The sequence below is a fragment of the Myotis yumanensis genome, unplaced genomic scaffold (assembly GCF_028538775.1).
Source record: "Myotis yumanensis isolate MYYU_CA2020_CCGP unplaced genomic scaffold, mMyoYum1.0.hap1 SCAF_5, whole genome shotgun sequence".
In the NCBI taxonomy this organism is placed as follows: Eukaryota; Metazoa; Chordata; class Mammalia; order Chiroptera; family Vespertilionidae; genus Myotis; species Myotis yumanensis.
Window position 1 is genome coordinate 57,278,277 of NW_027223756.1, and position 14,358 is coordinate 57,292,634.

Genomic DNA, 14,358 nt, shown 5'->3' on the forward strand with positions numbered 1-14,358 from the left:
GTGCTTTATCTTTAAAAGAAAAGAGGACATCAGATGTTGTGTGTTTTGCCTAGAGCAGCTTCTCAGCAAAGAGAACTTTCATAACAGTTTCCTTACCCAGATTTCCTACCTTCATCTGGTTTATTTTCAGGATCAGTATGGCTGTGCCTTCTAGCAGTTCATCATGAAAATTCTGTTTTCACATAGTAAAACAGTAACCAAATCTGATCCTTCATTGATTATGCTTACTTGGCTATGCCTTGCTTCCTGATTTCAGTTTTGTATAATTTTTGGATGTGTTCCTTTACCAACTCTTTGCTTTCCTGTTTTATTCTCTTTCTGTCTAGGAACTGCAACTCTTAGCAATACCCATTCAGGGTTTCTGCATTTTCACTCTGTGGTCCCCTTGGTATTGTTACAGCTGGTTAGATGACCCTGACCGATAACACTTGTACTTATGACCTCCCACTTTTAATTTCATCTGTCCTCTCAGAAATGACTAAAACTCTTACAGAACTACCCTGACATACACTGCTGGTGATCCTAAGGCTATGGGTCATTATGAAGTACAGAAAATCATCAGGGCTAGAGAATTGTGCCAGACTGATTCATGAAGTAGGAAAACTTTTATTTCAGGTATTGTAATTTCAGATGCTACCATTCCTTGTACCTCTGAATCAAGCAGCAATTTTGGCAAGTGCATCACCTCTTAAAAAAAAAAACTGAAACATGATGTTTCAGGGTATACAGAGGATGATGGATTTTATGGACAGTAGAAAGCATAGTTGAGGAGGAAGTTTATACTGGTTGCCTGAATTCTGCTTTCCTTCTTAACCCTTACATTTAAAAGCTTAATAATTTGTTTTTCAACCCACAGAAAGCAGTGTGAATGAGTATTATGGGTGTGAGGTCTAATTGAAGAAGAAAAAGTTTTCTGTTTTAGAGTGAGTTAAAGAGACTTTATCATTCTTCATCAACATCAGACCTAGATTATCTTTTAATATTTATGTAGCCACATCAGATGGATCTATATTTGGATCCAATGGAATTTTTAGGATTTGTGTCCATTTTTTACATTTTCACACTGTACGTTTCTGATCTTAATAGGAGAATGAGAGGGTAAGTCCTTCCTTCCTGGCTTTATGGTATTCGTTTCCTTCATTAAAAATATTATATATTTCTATAGAATATGTTAATTATAGAGAATTACACATATTTAATAGACAGTAGATAAGCAGGATAATTACATTATTCCATAAATATATTTTAGATGTCAAGGTAAGTTATCTTTTTTGTAGAGAGCTACCAAACTACAACCTGAAGGGGGAGAAACTATCAGAGCCTACATGCCTGTAAACATAATTTTTTAGTCTAATTTTAGTTTATAGTTTTATAGAGAAATGCACAATTTCTCTGCTTTTAAAATTCAGCTAGCAAATAAAACTTTATTCAAATGGGGCACTTCCACTTCCAACCATGATAGTGATGAACTGGGATTATCCTCCCACCTGAAACAACAATATATGAAATAATGGTTTTCAAGATACTTGATATCAGACAACAAAAGACAGTAGTTATTAGAGCAAAGCCTTATGGTTGTTCCACCTTATTTTGTTGAGAGTTTCCTGGCTGTGGCACAAGGATGGAGAACCTGGGCAGAGCCCTGCAGACTCCCTTAAGGAGGAGAAGGAATTGAGAATGAGGGAGATCACATGGCTAGAGCTGATCTAGGCCAGCATACTAGAGAGGAGAGAGTTACATAGAAAGAGAACCCTGGATATCTATAGACGGTTTCTCTCGAGTACTTAGTTCATGCAATTAAGGGCACTGCCCAAAGCTGGGGAAAGAACAGTCTCAGAGGATTAGAAGGAACAGTCCCAGGCATCCACATAGGACCAGGTATAGTGCTAACTCTTACCGGCCAGACTAGAAAAATGTATAATTCATAAGGCATTGGTAGAGTACCCAAGAAGGTCTTGACTGCTCTCAACCTATCTAACAAAGCATAAGAGCAAGTCTTGAAAGCATCAAAGTGTTTCAAAGTAACTTTTGGCATTACAGAACAAATTCAAGAATATTTATAGGAGGACAAAAATATCTAGCACCCAAAATAATAAAATTCATAACGTCTGGCATACAATGAAAGATTACCAGGCATGCAAAGAAATAGGAAAACATGATCCTTAATGAGAAGAACAAACCATCAATCAAAACTAACCCAGAACTGACACAGATGATAAAAATTAGAAGACCATAAACTTATTTTAAAAATAATCTATATATTCAAAAAGTTAAGTAGGAACATGAAAGATATAAAAAAGATCCAAGTCAAACTTGTGGAGATAAATACTTCTGAATTGAAATGACAGCATATTAAACTTTGTGAAAGGATTAGTGTATTTGAAGACATAGCAGTAGAAATGATCCAAAATGAAACTCAGAAAAAAATTTTTTTTTAATGAAAATAGCATTTATGAGCTGTAGGACAACCTCAAGTGACCTAATATATTTGTAATTGCCATCCCAAAAGGAGTGCATGTTGGGGAACAGCAGGGTTTTCCAGGTCAGAAATATATCTGAAGAAATATTATCAGATAAAGGCTAATTTTTTTTTTCAAATTTGATGGAAACTATAACCCACAGAATCAAGAAATTTAAATATATAAATTGTAAATGGCAATGATCTCCTTATCCCTAAATCTAGAAAACTCTTTTAGACTTTAACCTCTGCTTACCCCAGGTTCCCTTCCCAGTGAGATTATTGTAAAATGTGCTTTTTGATAATGAAGGATTTTATAGTATTTTGGCTGCTAACAAGTTATTGCAGAATATAATATGCTGGATTAAGATTTATGAGTTTCACAAATTGATTTTAATAGGATTTGGTTCTTTTTATTTATTTATTTATTTTTTTATTTTTCGCTAAAAGTATTACAAAGTGTATTACTTAAGTGTCCTTTTTTCCCCCCCGCCCTTGACAGACCCCTGCCCTCCCTTACCCCCCAGTGTCTTATGTCCATTAGTTATGGTTATATGGATGCATACAAGTCCTTCGGTTGATCTCTTAATCCCCTCCCTCCTCCCCCCCAACCCTCCCTGGCCTTCCCACTGCAGTTTGACAATCAGTTTGAGGCAGCTCTGCCTCTGTATAGGATTTGGTTCTTAATGGCTATAGTATTATATTACAACAGTTAGGCTTATCTTGAAGTCTCTCATGGCTTATTTTGAAACAGTTTTTCTGTTGATAATAGCTATAATCTTTAAGTCCCTCATTCCCAAAGAATTGTCATTATTTGATGTCTCTGGTGGTTCCCTGAAAAGCCACCAATAGGAATGAATGTCTTTATTTGACCTGGATTGGAATATGTCAAGTGTTAACAGCCTCTCCTTGGGAAGTGACTGTCTAAAATAATAAGGCAAACAGTAGACTAACCAGAAAGCTTAAAAGGAGAAGCTGAAAGATATGTCCATTGGTGCCTTAAAAATCAGCATATTCCAGGAAATCTAGAAGCCCACATACAAGCATAGGCCTGTGCACATTCTCAGGAAAGACCTGAGAAGTTCCTAATCTCCCACCTTCAGCTGACCTTTCTGGACACTTTGTGTAAGCAGGAAGTGGAAGCTAAGGCAGAGTTGTAAATTGCCTGAGTGTTTAAACATGCCCAGCACACACTGGGATGCAGTGAAGGCATCGCTCTGTGGAAATTTACTAACGTCTTATTTTTTTCTTTTATTATCTACTAGAGGCCTGGTGCACAAAAATTTGTGCACTCGCGGGGGGGGGGGGGGGGGGGAGGGGAGGGGGGTCCCCCAGCCCGGCCTGTGCCCTCTCGCAGTCTGGGACCCCTCGGGAGATAATGACCTGCTGGCTTAGGCCTGCTCCCGGGTGGAAGAGGGCACGCCCAATCCCTAGGTGCAGCCCCTGGTCAGGCTCAGTGCAGGGCCGATTGGGGAGTTAAGGCGCCGCCCCGTCATGCACAGAGCAGGGCGGATCAGGAGGTTTCAATGCCACCCTCAGTCACGCTCAGGGTAGGGCCGATTGGGGGGTTAGGGCACCGCCCCCTGTCACACTCAAGGCAGAGTCGATGGGGAGGTTGCGGCGCCACCCCCTGTCACGCACAGAGCAGGGCCCATCAGGGGAGTTGGGGCACCGCCCCCTGTCACGCACAGAGCAGGGCGGATCAGGGGGTTGGGGCGCTGCACCCTGTCACACTTAGGGCAGGGCCAATGGGGAAGTTATGGCTCTACCCTGTCACACACAGAGCAAGGCCCGTGGAGGGGGGTTGGGGCACCACCCTCTATCACCCATAGAACAGGGCTGATCAGGGGGTTTGGGCGCCGCCACTGTCACACTCAGGGCAGGGCTGATGGAGAGGTTATGGCTCTACCCTGTCACACACAGAGCAGGGCCCGTGGGGGGGGGGGGGGGTGCTTGGGGCACCACACCCTGTCATACACAGAGCCGCAGGGCGATCAGGGGGTTGGGGAGCTCAGGCACAGAGCAGGGCTGATCAGGGGGTTGGGGCGCCTTCCCCTGTCACACACAGAGCAGGGCGGATAGGGAGGTTGTGGCCCCGCCCCCTGTCACTCACAGAGCCGCAGGGCGATCAGGGGGTTTGGGCGCTGCCCCGTGACGCTGATCCCGGTGCCAGGAGCCTTGCTGCTCCGCTGATCCAGGTGCCGGGAGGCATATTACCCTTTTACTATATAGAATAGAGGCCTGGTGCACAGGTGGGGGCCGACTGGTTTGCCCTGAAGGGTGTCCTGGATCAGGGTGGGGGTCCCCACTGGGGTGCCTGGCCAGTCTGGCTGAGGGGCTGAGGGCCGTTTTCAGGTTGGCGAGTGACTGAAGCTCCCAACCGCTCCTTTTTTTCTTTTTTCTTTTTTTCTATTCTGTGCCAGCTTTAGCTCTGAGGCCTCGCTGCTGAAAACATTGATACAATGTTGCGGTCAGGCTGGCTGAAGCCCGGCTGACTGAAAGCCAGTTTCTGGGGTTTTGTTTAGCTTCTATATTTGCAACATAGTACATAGTTGCTTAGAGTTGCAGCTGAGAGGCTGGCAACTCAGGTGGGGAACGTTGGAGTCCGCAGTCACTGGAGCAAGCAAGCCTCCCTGTTCACTTCAGTGCATGGCTGCCGGCTGCCATCTTGGCTGACAGTTAATTTGCATAAGGATATGCTGATTAGCCAATGGGAAGGGTAGCGGTCGTACGCTAATTACCATGTTTCTCTTTTATTAGTGTAGATTGTTTTCCAAATATTTCTCTTTTTTAAAAAATTGATTAACATTTAATGCCTAGAGAAAACTTTTGAATCAATAACCCAGTCTTCCACCTTAAGAAACTGGAAAAAGAAGAACTCTCTAAACCTAAGGCAAGCAGAAGGAAATATAATGAATAGAGCAGAAATAAAAGTAATAGATAGTTGAAAAACGAGAGGTGATCAATGAAACCAATACAGACAGTCCTCTTAAGTCGGATTTGACGTACGTCGTTTCGTGGTTACGTCGCCATCTCCCATTTATTTATAAAAAATAAGTTCCATCATTTTGAAGTATGTATATATGTGCCTTATGTTTTTTATTATTTATTTACCACAAGTAAAGGTCAGGAATTATTATCTTTCTTTTAAATTTTTTTTACTGTTTCACTTCATTACTGCTGTGTATGTGCTCCATGTGAGTGACGTAGGTGCTTATGTAGGTGGGTTCCCTCTTATGGCGAGAAGAGGTAACTTGAGGACCTACTGCATTTATTGTGTGTGTGTGTGTGTATGTGCGTGTATATATATTTTTTTTTTCTGTTTTTTTTTTTCAGGTCAAGCAAATAAAGTAGCCAAAGACGCTGCTAACAGATGGACTGGTATGTATTATAATGGCACTGCTAAACTATAAACTTCTTCCGTACTTACTATGATGTGAAATACAGAAGCTATTGTATCTAGTTTTGTTCAAGGAAAGATGTTGTTGGAAATGCATGCATTAAGCAGGTTTTTATATATTAAATCACTTTAGTTATTTAAGGTTTTAATCTTTTTATGAGTCATTTTTTAAAGTATAAGATATTTTTAAAAAACCAATGATTGCTTCCAGTTTAACTTTTGTGTGATTTTTCTCAGATAAGTCACTTAGGCTAATCACTTAACCTTCATAGAACTTTAAGAGTTTTGTGGAATCCTAAAGATTTGTCTTTTTGCTAAAAATAATAACAGCTAACATTTGGTGAGTTCTGTTTTTAAGCCAGACATTATAAAGAGTGTCTGTGGTGCATTCTCGTTTTATCTCTACAACAATCTTGTGAGGTAGATAGGATTATTATCCCTAATTTTGGAGATGAAACAGAGACCACCAGGAGTCCATGGCCACACAGGTGCTAGGCAGTAGAACAGGAATCAGAATCCAGCTTTTCTGAATTCTGAATTCATCCAAGCTCTATTCCCTATGTGATCCTGCCTTCCTATAAATGCCTCATTAACCCATTTGTCAGTGGATATATCCTCTGGTCTACACCAGAGATATTCTAAGAAATGGGAATTATTACGGCATTATCTGTGTGTCATAAAGTTTAGAAGAAAGTTTAAAAATTATGATTGCTGTGAATTATATACAAGTATGATTAATATTGTTAAAACTTGTCTGAAAAATGCACTGTTTTTTCAGTATTTAATTGTACATTAATGGTAATTGAACTCTTCCATCGTGGTAAGAGTTTATAATGCCTTCACATGTATTACTCATCCTCATTTTGTTTCTGTGGGGGAGGATGGATAAGATTGTGTTAATGCAGAGATCAGAGAGCTTAAAGTCAAAGGTGATTAAGTCAGTCGCTGGAAGAAAGAGATTTGAGCCAAGTTTCTCTGACTCTGTGTCCAGGCCTCTGTATTTCTTAAAAAGTAGGATCATTTTTTCTTGTCTATTTTAGAATAAAGTAGATTGATAAAGTCAATGTAATTGGCCTCTGGTTCCTATAAAATTGCAATCTTATTTGTTATGAAGCTATTTGCTAAATAATGTAATGCTTTCGTGGTAAAAATAGAAAGGTAAACCAGCAAACTAATATTAAAGAAAAGAGAATAATGAGCCCTGGCCCGTGTGGCACAGTTGGTTGGGCATTGTCTCATGCACCAAGAGGTGTGGGGTTCGAGTCCCACCCAGTTAGGACACATGCCTGGGTTGCAGGCTTAATCCCCGATAGGGGGCATGCAGGAGGCAGCGGATCAATGTTTCTCGCTCTCTAAAAAAAAAAAAAAAAAAAGTAAATAAAAATATTTTTTAAAAAGAGAATAATGAATTATGTGTTCAATAAAGTCTAAAGAAGTAATAAATACAGCACTATCATATGGATTTGTGAAATACAAAATTTTGAGTGAGAAAAACTAGTAAGTGGATTTTTAGGTTAAAAATAAGATAAACCCTAGCTGGTTTGGCACAGTGGATAGAGTGTCAGCCTGCGGACTGAAGGGATCCAGGTTCGATTCCAGTCAAGGGCACATGCCCAGGTTGTGGGCTCGATACCCAGTAAGTGGTGTGCAGGAAACAGCTGATCAATGTTTCTCTTTCCCTTCCTCTCTGAAATCAATAAAAATATATTTAAAAAAAATAAGATAAGAGTCACAAAGTGATTTCCCCTAATAGTTCTCAGCAAAAAGTAGGGAACAGGCAGCCTGTGTAAAGGGTAAGAAGGACTTGACTCTGAAAGGAATCCAAGTGTGTTCCTTATTTGCTCTGTGACTTAATTGAACTTCTCAGACCTGTTTTCTCATCTGTTCAATGTGGACGGTATCTACCTCACATTTTGGAAGGATTAAATAAGATAGTTGGTAAGCCACTTAGTTCAACATTAGACACATGGGTTAATACTCCCCTTTTCCCTTCTCCTCTTAAAAAATGCTTTTATGTTTTCCCGTTGATCATAAACTTCCAAAATTATAAATAAAAAATTTTTCAACAACTTTTTCCCCTATGTCCTTAGCTGAGAAAGAACTTAGCACTTTTAAAATCATGTAGGAAGGAATATATTTTTACAGCAGTAGGAACAGCCATTAAGAACCCTATTTCCACTTGAGGTTATAACTTGCTCCTTCCAACATAAAAGTGTTATGAAAAGATCATGGAGTTAAAACAATTACACTTCTTAAAATCTCTCAGTCTTCAAAATCAAAAGGAAATATCAGTAATACTTATAACTAAAGAGTGTTGTGTAATTATTAGTTAACCAGAGGCCTGGTGCACGAAATTCGTGCACAGAGGCAGGGGTCCCTCAGCTGGGCGTGCACCCTCTCGCAATTTGGGAACCCTCGGGGGATGTCCGACTGCCATATCAGGCCTAAACTGGCAGTTGGACATCCCTTCGCAATCTGGGACCACTGGCTCCTAACCGCTTGCCTGCCTGCCTGCCTGATCGCCCCTAACCTGCTCTGCCTGCCTGCCTCATTGTCCATAACCTCTCACCTGCCTGCCTGATGGCCCCTCACCACTTTGCCTGCCTGCCTCATTTCCCCTAACCACTCGCCTGCCTGCCTGATCGCCCCTAACTGCTCGCCTGATCGCCCCTAACCACCTCTGCTTTGGTCCCCACCACTGAGACTTCATCTGGAATGACGTCCAGAAGGTTGTTCAGTTGTCTGGTGTAATTAGCATATTACGCTTTTATTATGTTGGGGTCCAGCCCCAGTGGGTCCAGGGGTTCCCAAAGGTGTGGACAGAGTCGGCGAAGAATGAAGGACACGGAGACAGCGTTCAGTTGATCAGCATAGCCAGGTTCTGTAGCCAGGGCCCTTGAAACATATGCTGTGCAGATGTTTCTTCCCTGCAGCGACTGTGTCAAGCAGCAAGGGTGGATCGGCTTCCGGCGTTATTATTATAGATGTTTGGTTTCTTTTTACTTAAAAAGTCCCTGAAATATACAGGTTGGGGCAAAACTGGGTTTACCATTGTGAATATGTAAAACACAGAGTGTATTCGTGTACTAGTATTTATTATTTTACTGGAGGCCCGGTGCACCAAAATTTGTGCGCTGGGGGGGGGGGGGGGGGGGAGGGTCCCTCAGCCCGGCCTGTGCCCTCTTGCAGTCTGGGACCCCTCGGGGTATGTCCATCTACTGGCTTAGGCCCGCTTCCCGGGGGATCGGGCCTAAGTTGGCAGTCAGGCAGCCTGGGAGCCCTCGAGGGATGTCCACTTGCCAGCAAGGAACAGGCCTAAGCTGCAGGCGGACATCCTTAGCGTTGCTGAGGAGGCGGGAGAGGCTCCCACCACCACCGCTGTGCTGGCAGCCGTCAGCCTGGCTTGTGGCTGAGCAGAGCTCCCCCTGTGGGAGCACACTGACCACCAGGGGGCAGCTCCTGCATTGAGCGCCTGACCCCTGGTGGCCAGTGTGTGTCATAGTGACCAGTCATTCTCAGTCATTCTGCTGTTAGGGTCAGTTTGCATATTACCCTTTTACTATATAGGATAGAGGCCTGGTGCATGGGTGGGGGCTGGCTGGTTTGCCCTGAAGGGTGTCCCAGATCGGGGTGGGTGTCACGCTGGGGTGCCTGGCCAGCCTGGGTGAGGGCTGAGGGCCGTTTTCAGGCTGGCAACATCCCCCGACGACCCAAGCTCCCAGCCTCTCCTTTTGGGCTGGAAGCAGGTATCTGGGATTTATTTATCTTCTATAATTGAAACTTTGTAGCCTTGAGCGGGGCCTAAGGCTGGCCAAGGCAGGCGGGAAGCTTGGCTTCCTCCATCGTCGGGGACAACCCAAGCCTCCTGCTTGCTCCAGCTCCTGGCTGCCGCCATCTTAGTTGGGTTAATTTGCATACTTGCTCCTGATTGGCTGTTGGGTGTGGCTTGATCGTAGAGGAAGGACTGTTAATTTGCATGTTTCTCTTTTATTATATAGGCTTGTTTTCCATATGGACAACTGTAAATCTACCTTTGCCCTAAAATGTTTTGTGGCACTAAATACACTTCAATGCAATTTAATAAGTTATATCATTTAATAATTCAGATAGTGGGGTTTCAATGCCTTAGTATGAGAGGCATCTTAATGAGCGAGCAGGGATAGATGTGATGCATGTGATATTGCCCATCCTATTCCTGTGTCTATCTTGGATATGCCACCATATTGATTAAGAGGAATTCTACCAGTCTTAATAAGGCTGTTTCTTTTTAAAAAAAATAACAACACTGTTTTTTAGCCATTTATAAAAATTTCCACATAATAGGGAAATTATTTGACAGGGAATGAACTATCAGGATGGTGGGTAACATTGTCTTGAAGGCAGACATCAGCAGCTTGAAAACTTGTTTAATCGAGTCTTTTTGAATTGGTCCATTAAGCATTGTTGTGGAGAAGCTTTTACTTGTTCTTCTGTTTGTTTTTCATCTTAGAGGGTTTATAATAAAATGGTTTGCCCTCATGGGAATCGGGAACTCCTTTTGCAGAGGCTATAGCCTTCCTGTGGTGTCTCATTTTCTTCTCTCTGACCTAGAGTTGAAGTCCATTTCTCCAGACTTCCTGCTTCCAAACCTGCATCTGTTCTCTCATTTCATGGAAGTCATTCTGTGCTCTTGGAGCCCTATTCTGAACACTGTCCACATAACACTTGATCTTTTCTAACATACATACCACTTTGAAATTGTTCAGTAGTAAATTGATTTTTCTCTCTATTCTTGTGTCAGCTTGAAGGCATGGGTTCTTTATGTTCTGGAATTCCTGTAATACACTTAATGCCTGTCTCATGTAGCAGCGGGCCCTCTGTAAGTATTTGGCTATGCAGAAACTAGTGAAACTAAACATCATTCTGGAGTACCTAATGCTATTAGTATTTCATGTTCTCTCCAAGGTCCATATAAAAAGTAAAATTTGTTTTAGGTTTTTTTAAAAAGTAAAAATTTATCTAATATCTGTTGATATTCTATAACACTTTAATTGAAAGAAATGAGGATATTTTTAAACATTATTCTATTTGATGTGTTAGTATTCACCTTAGAAATGAACTTTATTTTAAACATTAAGTTAATCTTATTTGATACCTAGAATTAAACTTCTTTTGTTTTTGTTTTATAATTTCTTCTTTTGTTAAGTATGCCCAAATATTCCAAGCATAGTAAATAATGTGTTTTAAACTGATCAAGTAGCATTTATAGTAGAGGAAGCATTGTTTTCTTTAGCATGAATGTAATGTACTGTATGGAAAACTGTCATCTGTCTTGTCATTATATCAGTTATAATACTAGAGGCCCGGTACACAAATTTGTGCACAGGTGGGATCCAGCCAGCCCGCCCTGATGGGGATAGATCGGGGCCAGGCAGGCAGGGGGGGAGGGGATGCGCGAGGTTGGCTGGTTGGCCCCGCCACCTATGGGGGGGGCAGTTGGGGGTAAGGCCAGTCGGGGAGGGGCCATGGGAAATTGGGGGGGCTAATCAGGGGAGGGACTATGGGCACTTGGGATGGGCTGATCGGGGTCTCGATTGGGCTGGTTGGCTGCCACAGTGCGCGTCATAGCAACCAGTCATTCTGTCGTTCCGGTCGCTTAGCTTTTATATATATAGATAAATGATATACATTGAATTTTTATGAGCTAAATTTAATATACAATTTTTTTCTAAATGAAAAATACCACTACCTTGATCTCTTCCCATTTCCTTTCTCCAGAGCAAGCCCTTTCAACTCTTTTAGCTGATTTTTTTTTTATTTTTGGTTATTTATAATCATATCTCCAAGTAACATTCATATATTGCTTTTGCTTGATTTTTCAATTTTAGGCAATTCTGTAATTCCTAATGTAAAGCTTTGCTATTCTGCATCTCAACTATTACATATTTCCTTCCTTGCTACTTTTTTTCAGCATAATTATTATAATTCAGTGTTTGCATTATTGATTGTGATTAAGCATGTTTACATTATGAAGATTATGTAATGCTGTGCATAGCTAAATGTATTATTCTTACCCTACAATAGTTAATAGTTGACTTTGAGTTAATAATTGACTTTGTTTACATAGGTTTCCATGTACTTATTGCTAATTCAATCTAAAACTCTACTAGATGAATGAATAGATATTTATATCTTCACATATAGAAGTTGTGCATCATTTTCATCCATCTTCTTTTTTTCAATCCTCAACCAAGGATATGTTTTTATTGATTTTAGAGGGGAAGGGAGAGGGAGAGAGAGAGAGAGAGAGAAACATTGATGGGTTGGCCTTCCATACACACGGTCTCGGGTTCTATTTCCTGACCACGAATCAAACCCAAGACCTTTTCTTGTACGGAACAATGCTCCAACCAACTGAGCACATTAGCCAGGGCTTCTCCATCTTCTTGAAGAAATTGTTCCTGTTTTGTCCTGTCTGGTCTTCTTGCCTTTGTGGCTAGTACACAGCTGTCATCCTAGAATTTCCTTTCACCATCATCCTGGGATTGCTTGCCTCTCCCCTATGTTGGATTCCCTGATTTCCCACTTTCTGTACCTTATGTCTTTCTTAGATTTACTCCTTCATTTGTATTGATCATATCCTGGAGTAGCTTTCTCTCTCTATGTCATGCAGTGGTTTGGAAATAACTGTGCTCCTCTGCATCACAGCCATTAACATAGCCCTTCCAGGTAGAGATCTCCAGGTTCAGGATCACTTTTCCTTGCCTTTTCTTCTTGGGAGTAGAAACATCTTGCTCTTGCTTAGCCCAGGCTGCTTCACCATCTCTTGTAGGCTTTTTTCATCCTTGCCTACACTCTCCACTTACTTCATTTGGTTGTGCCATCTGTTTTCTGCTGCAATCCCCAATCTGGATGGCTTAAAAAGCAGAAATTTATTTTCCCACAGTCCTGGAGGCTGGAAGTCAAGATCAAGGTATCAGTAGGGTTGGTTCCTTCTGAGGCCTTTCTCCTGCCTTGTACACAACCACCTTCTCACTGTGTCTTCTCACAGTCTTCCCTCTATGTGTGTTGGTGTCCTTGGAATTAAACCCCTTAAAACAATATTTTTTAAAGTGATCCAACACTATATTTTAATTTGCTAAGGATATCATAACAAAATACTTCAGACTGGGTGTGGCTTAAACAAAAGATAATTATTTTCTCACAATTCTGGAGGCTGGAAGTTCAAAATCAAGGTGTCAGCAAGTTTGGTTTCTTTTAAGGCCTTGGTTTGTAAATGGCACTTTCTCGTGTGTCCCCTCATGGTCTTGCTGTTCTTGTCTCAGTGTGTCCATATATTTTTTTTTTAAATATATTTGATTGAGTTTTACAGAGAGGAAGGAAGAGGGATAGAGAGTTAGAAACATCGATGAGAGAGAAACATCGATCAGTTGCCTCCTGCACACCCCCTACTAGGTATGTGCCTGCAACCAAGGTACATACCCTTGAGTCCGCAGACCGACGCTCTATCCACTGAGCCAAACTGGTCAGGGCTCAGTGTGTCCATATTTCCTCTTCATATAAGAACACCAGTCAGATTGGATTAGGGCTGGCCTAATAGGCTCTTTTAAACTTAATCACATCTTTGAAGATCAATTCACAGACCTTTTGACCCTTTTCACCAAAATGTGTCCTTCACTCCATTGATTTGAAAATAAGAAAAAAAGGGGGGGAGGGGGGGTGTCAAGTTTCCAAATATTCTGAGGGACTGGGGATTAGGACTACAGCATATGAATTGGGGGGAGGTGACATAACACTCCAAAAGAACCTATTTTAACACTTTTACTTCATTATCACTGCTAATACAGTGCTTAATATTTATAGAATACTAGAGACCCAGTGCACGAATCCATGCATCAGTGGGGTCCCTTGGCCTGGCCTGTGGGATCGGGCCAAAACTGGCTCTCTGACATTCCCCGAGAGGTCCTGGATCGCGAGAGGGCACAGGCCAGGCCGAGGGACCACAATGGGGCACGATCGGGGCTGGGGAGGGACACGAGAGGTTGGCCAGCTGGGGAGGGACCGCAGGAGGACTCCAGGGTGTGTCCGGCCGTCTCGCTCAGTCCCGATCAGCTGGACCCCAGCAGCAAGCTAACCTATAGGTCAGAGCGTCTTCCCCCTGGTGATCAGTGCACGTCATAGCAACTGGTCTACCGGTTGACTGTCTGCCCCCTGGTGGTCAGTGCACATCATAGCAAGCAGTTAGCGGCATTAGCATATCATCAGCATATTATGCTTTGATTGGTTGAAAGGATGACTGGACACTTAGCATATTAGGCTTTTATTATATAGGATTCTGAACCAGAACACTTTTACCATTATTTTTCTTTATTTATAATACATATTCATTATAAAGGTGGTATATGTACATTAAAGAAAATATGTAAAATTAAAAAAAGAAAACTCACCATCATTCCTATTCCCCAAGTGCAACCACAGGGAGCACGTTGGTACAGCCTATACAAAGACAACCTTCCAAGTG

At 42.0% G+C, this 14,358-nt stretch overlaps 1 protein-coding gene across 2 annotated transcripts in view; it reads left to right on the forward strand.

The window, feature by feature from the left end:
• The window catches only part of MND1 (meiotic nuclear divisions 1), a 95,291-nt gene that overhangs the window by 36,733 nt on the left and 44,200 nt on the right, over positions 1–14,358 (forward strand). For both annotated transcript variants that reach the window (XM_070415339.1, XM_070415338.1), the window contains exon 7: positions 5,795–5,839. In XM_070415339.1, coding sequence (XP_070271440.1) covers positions 5,795–5,839 — 45 coding nt within the window. The remainder of the gene's footprint in view (positions 1–5,794; positions 5,840–14,358) is intronic.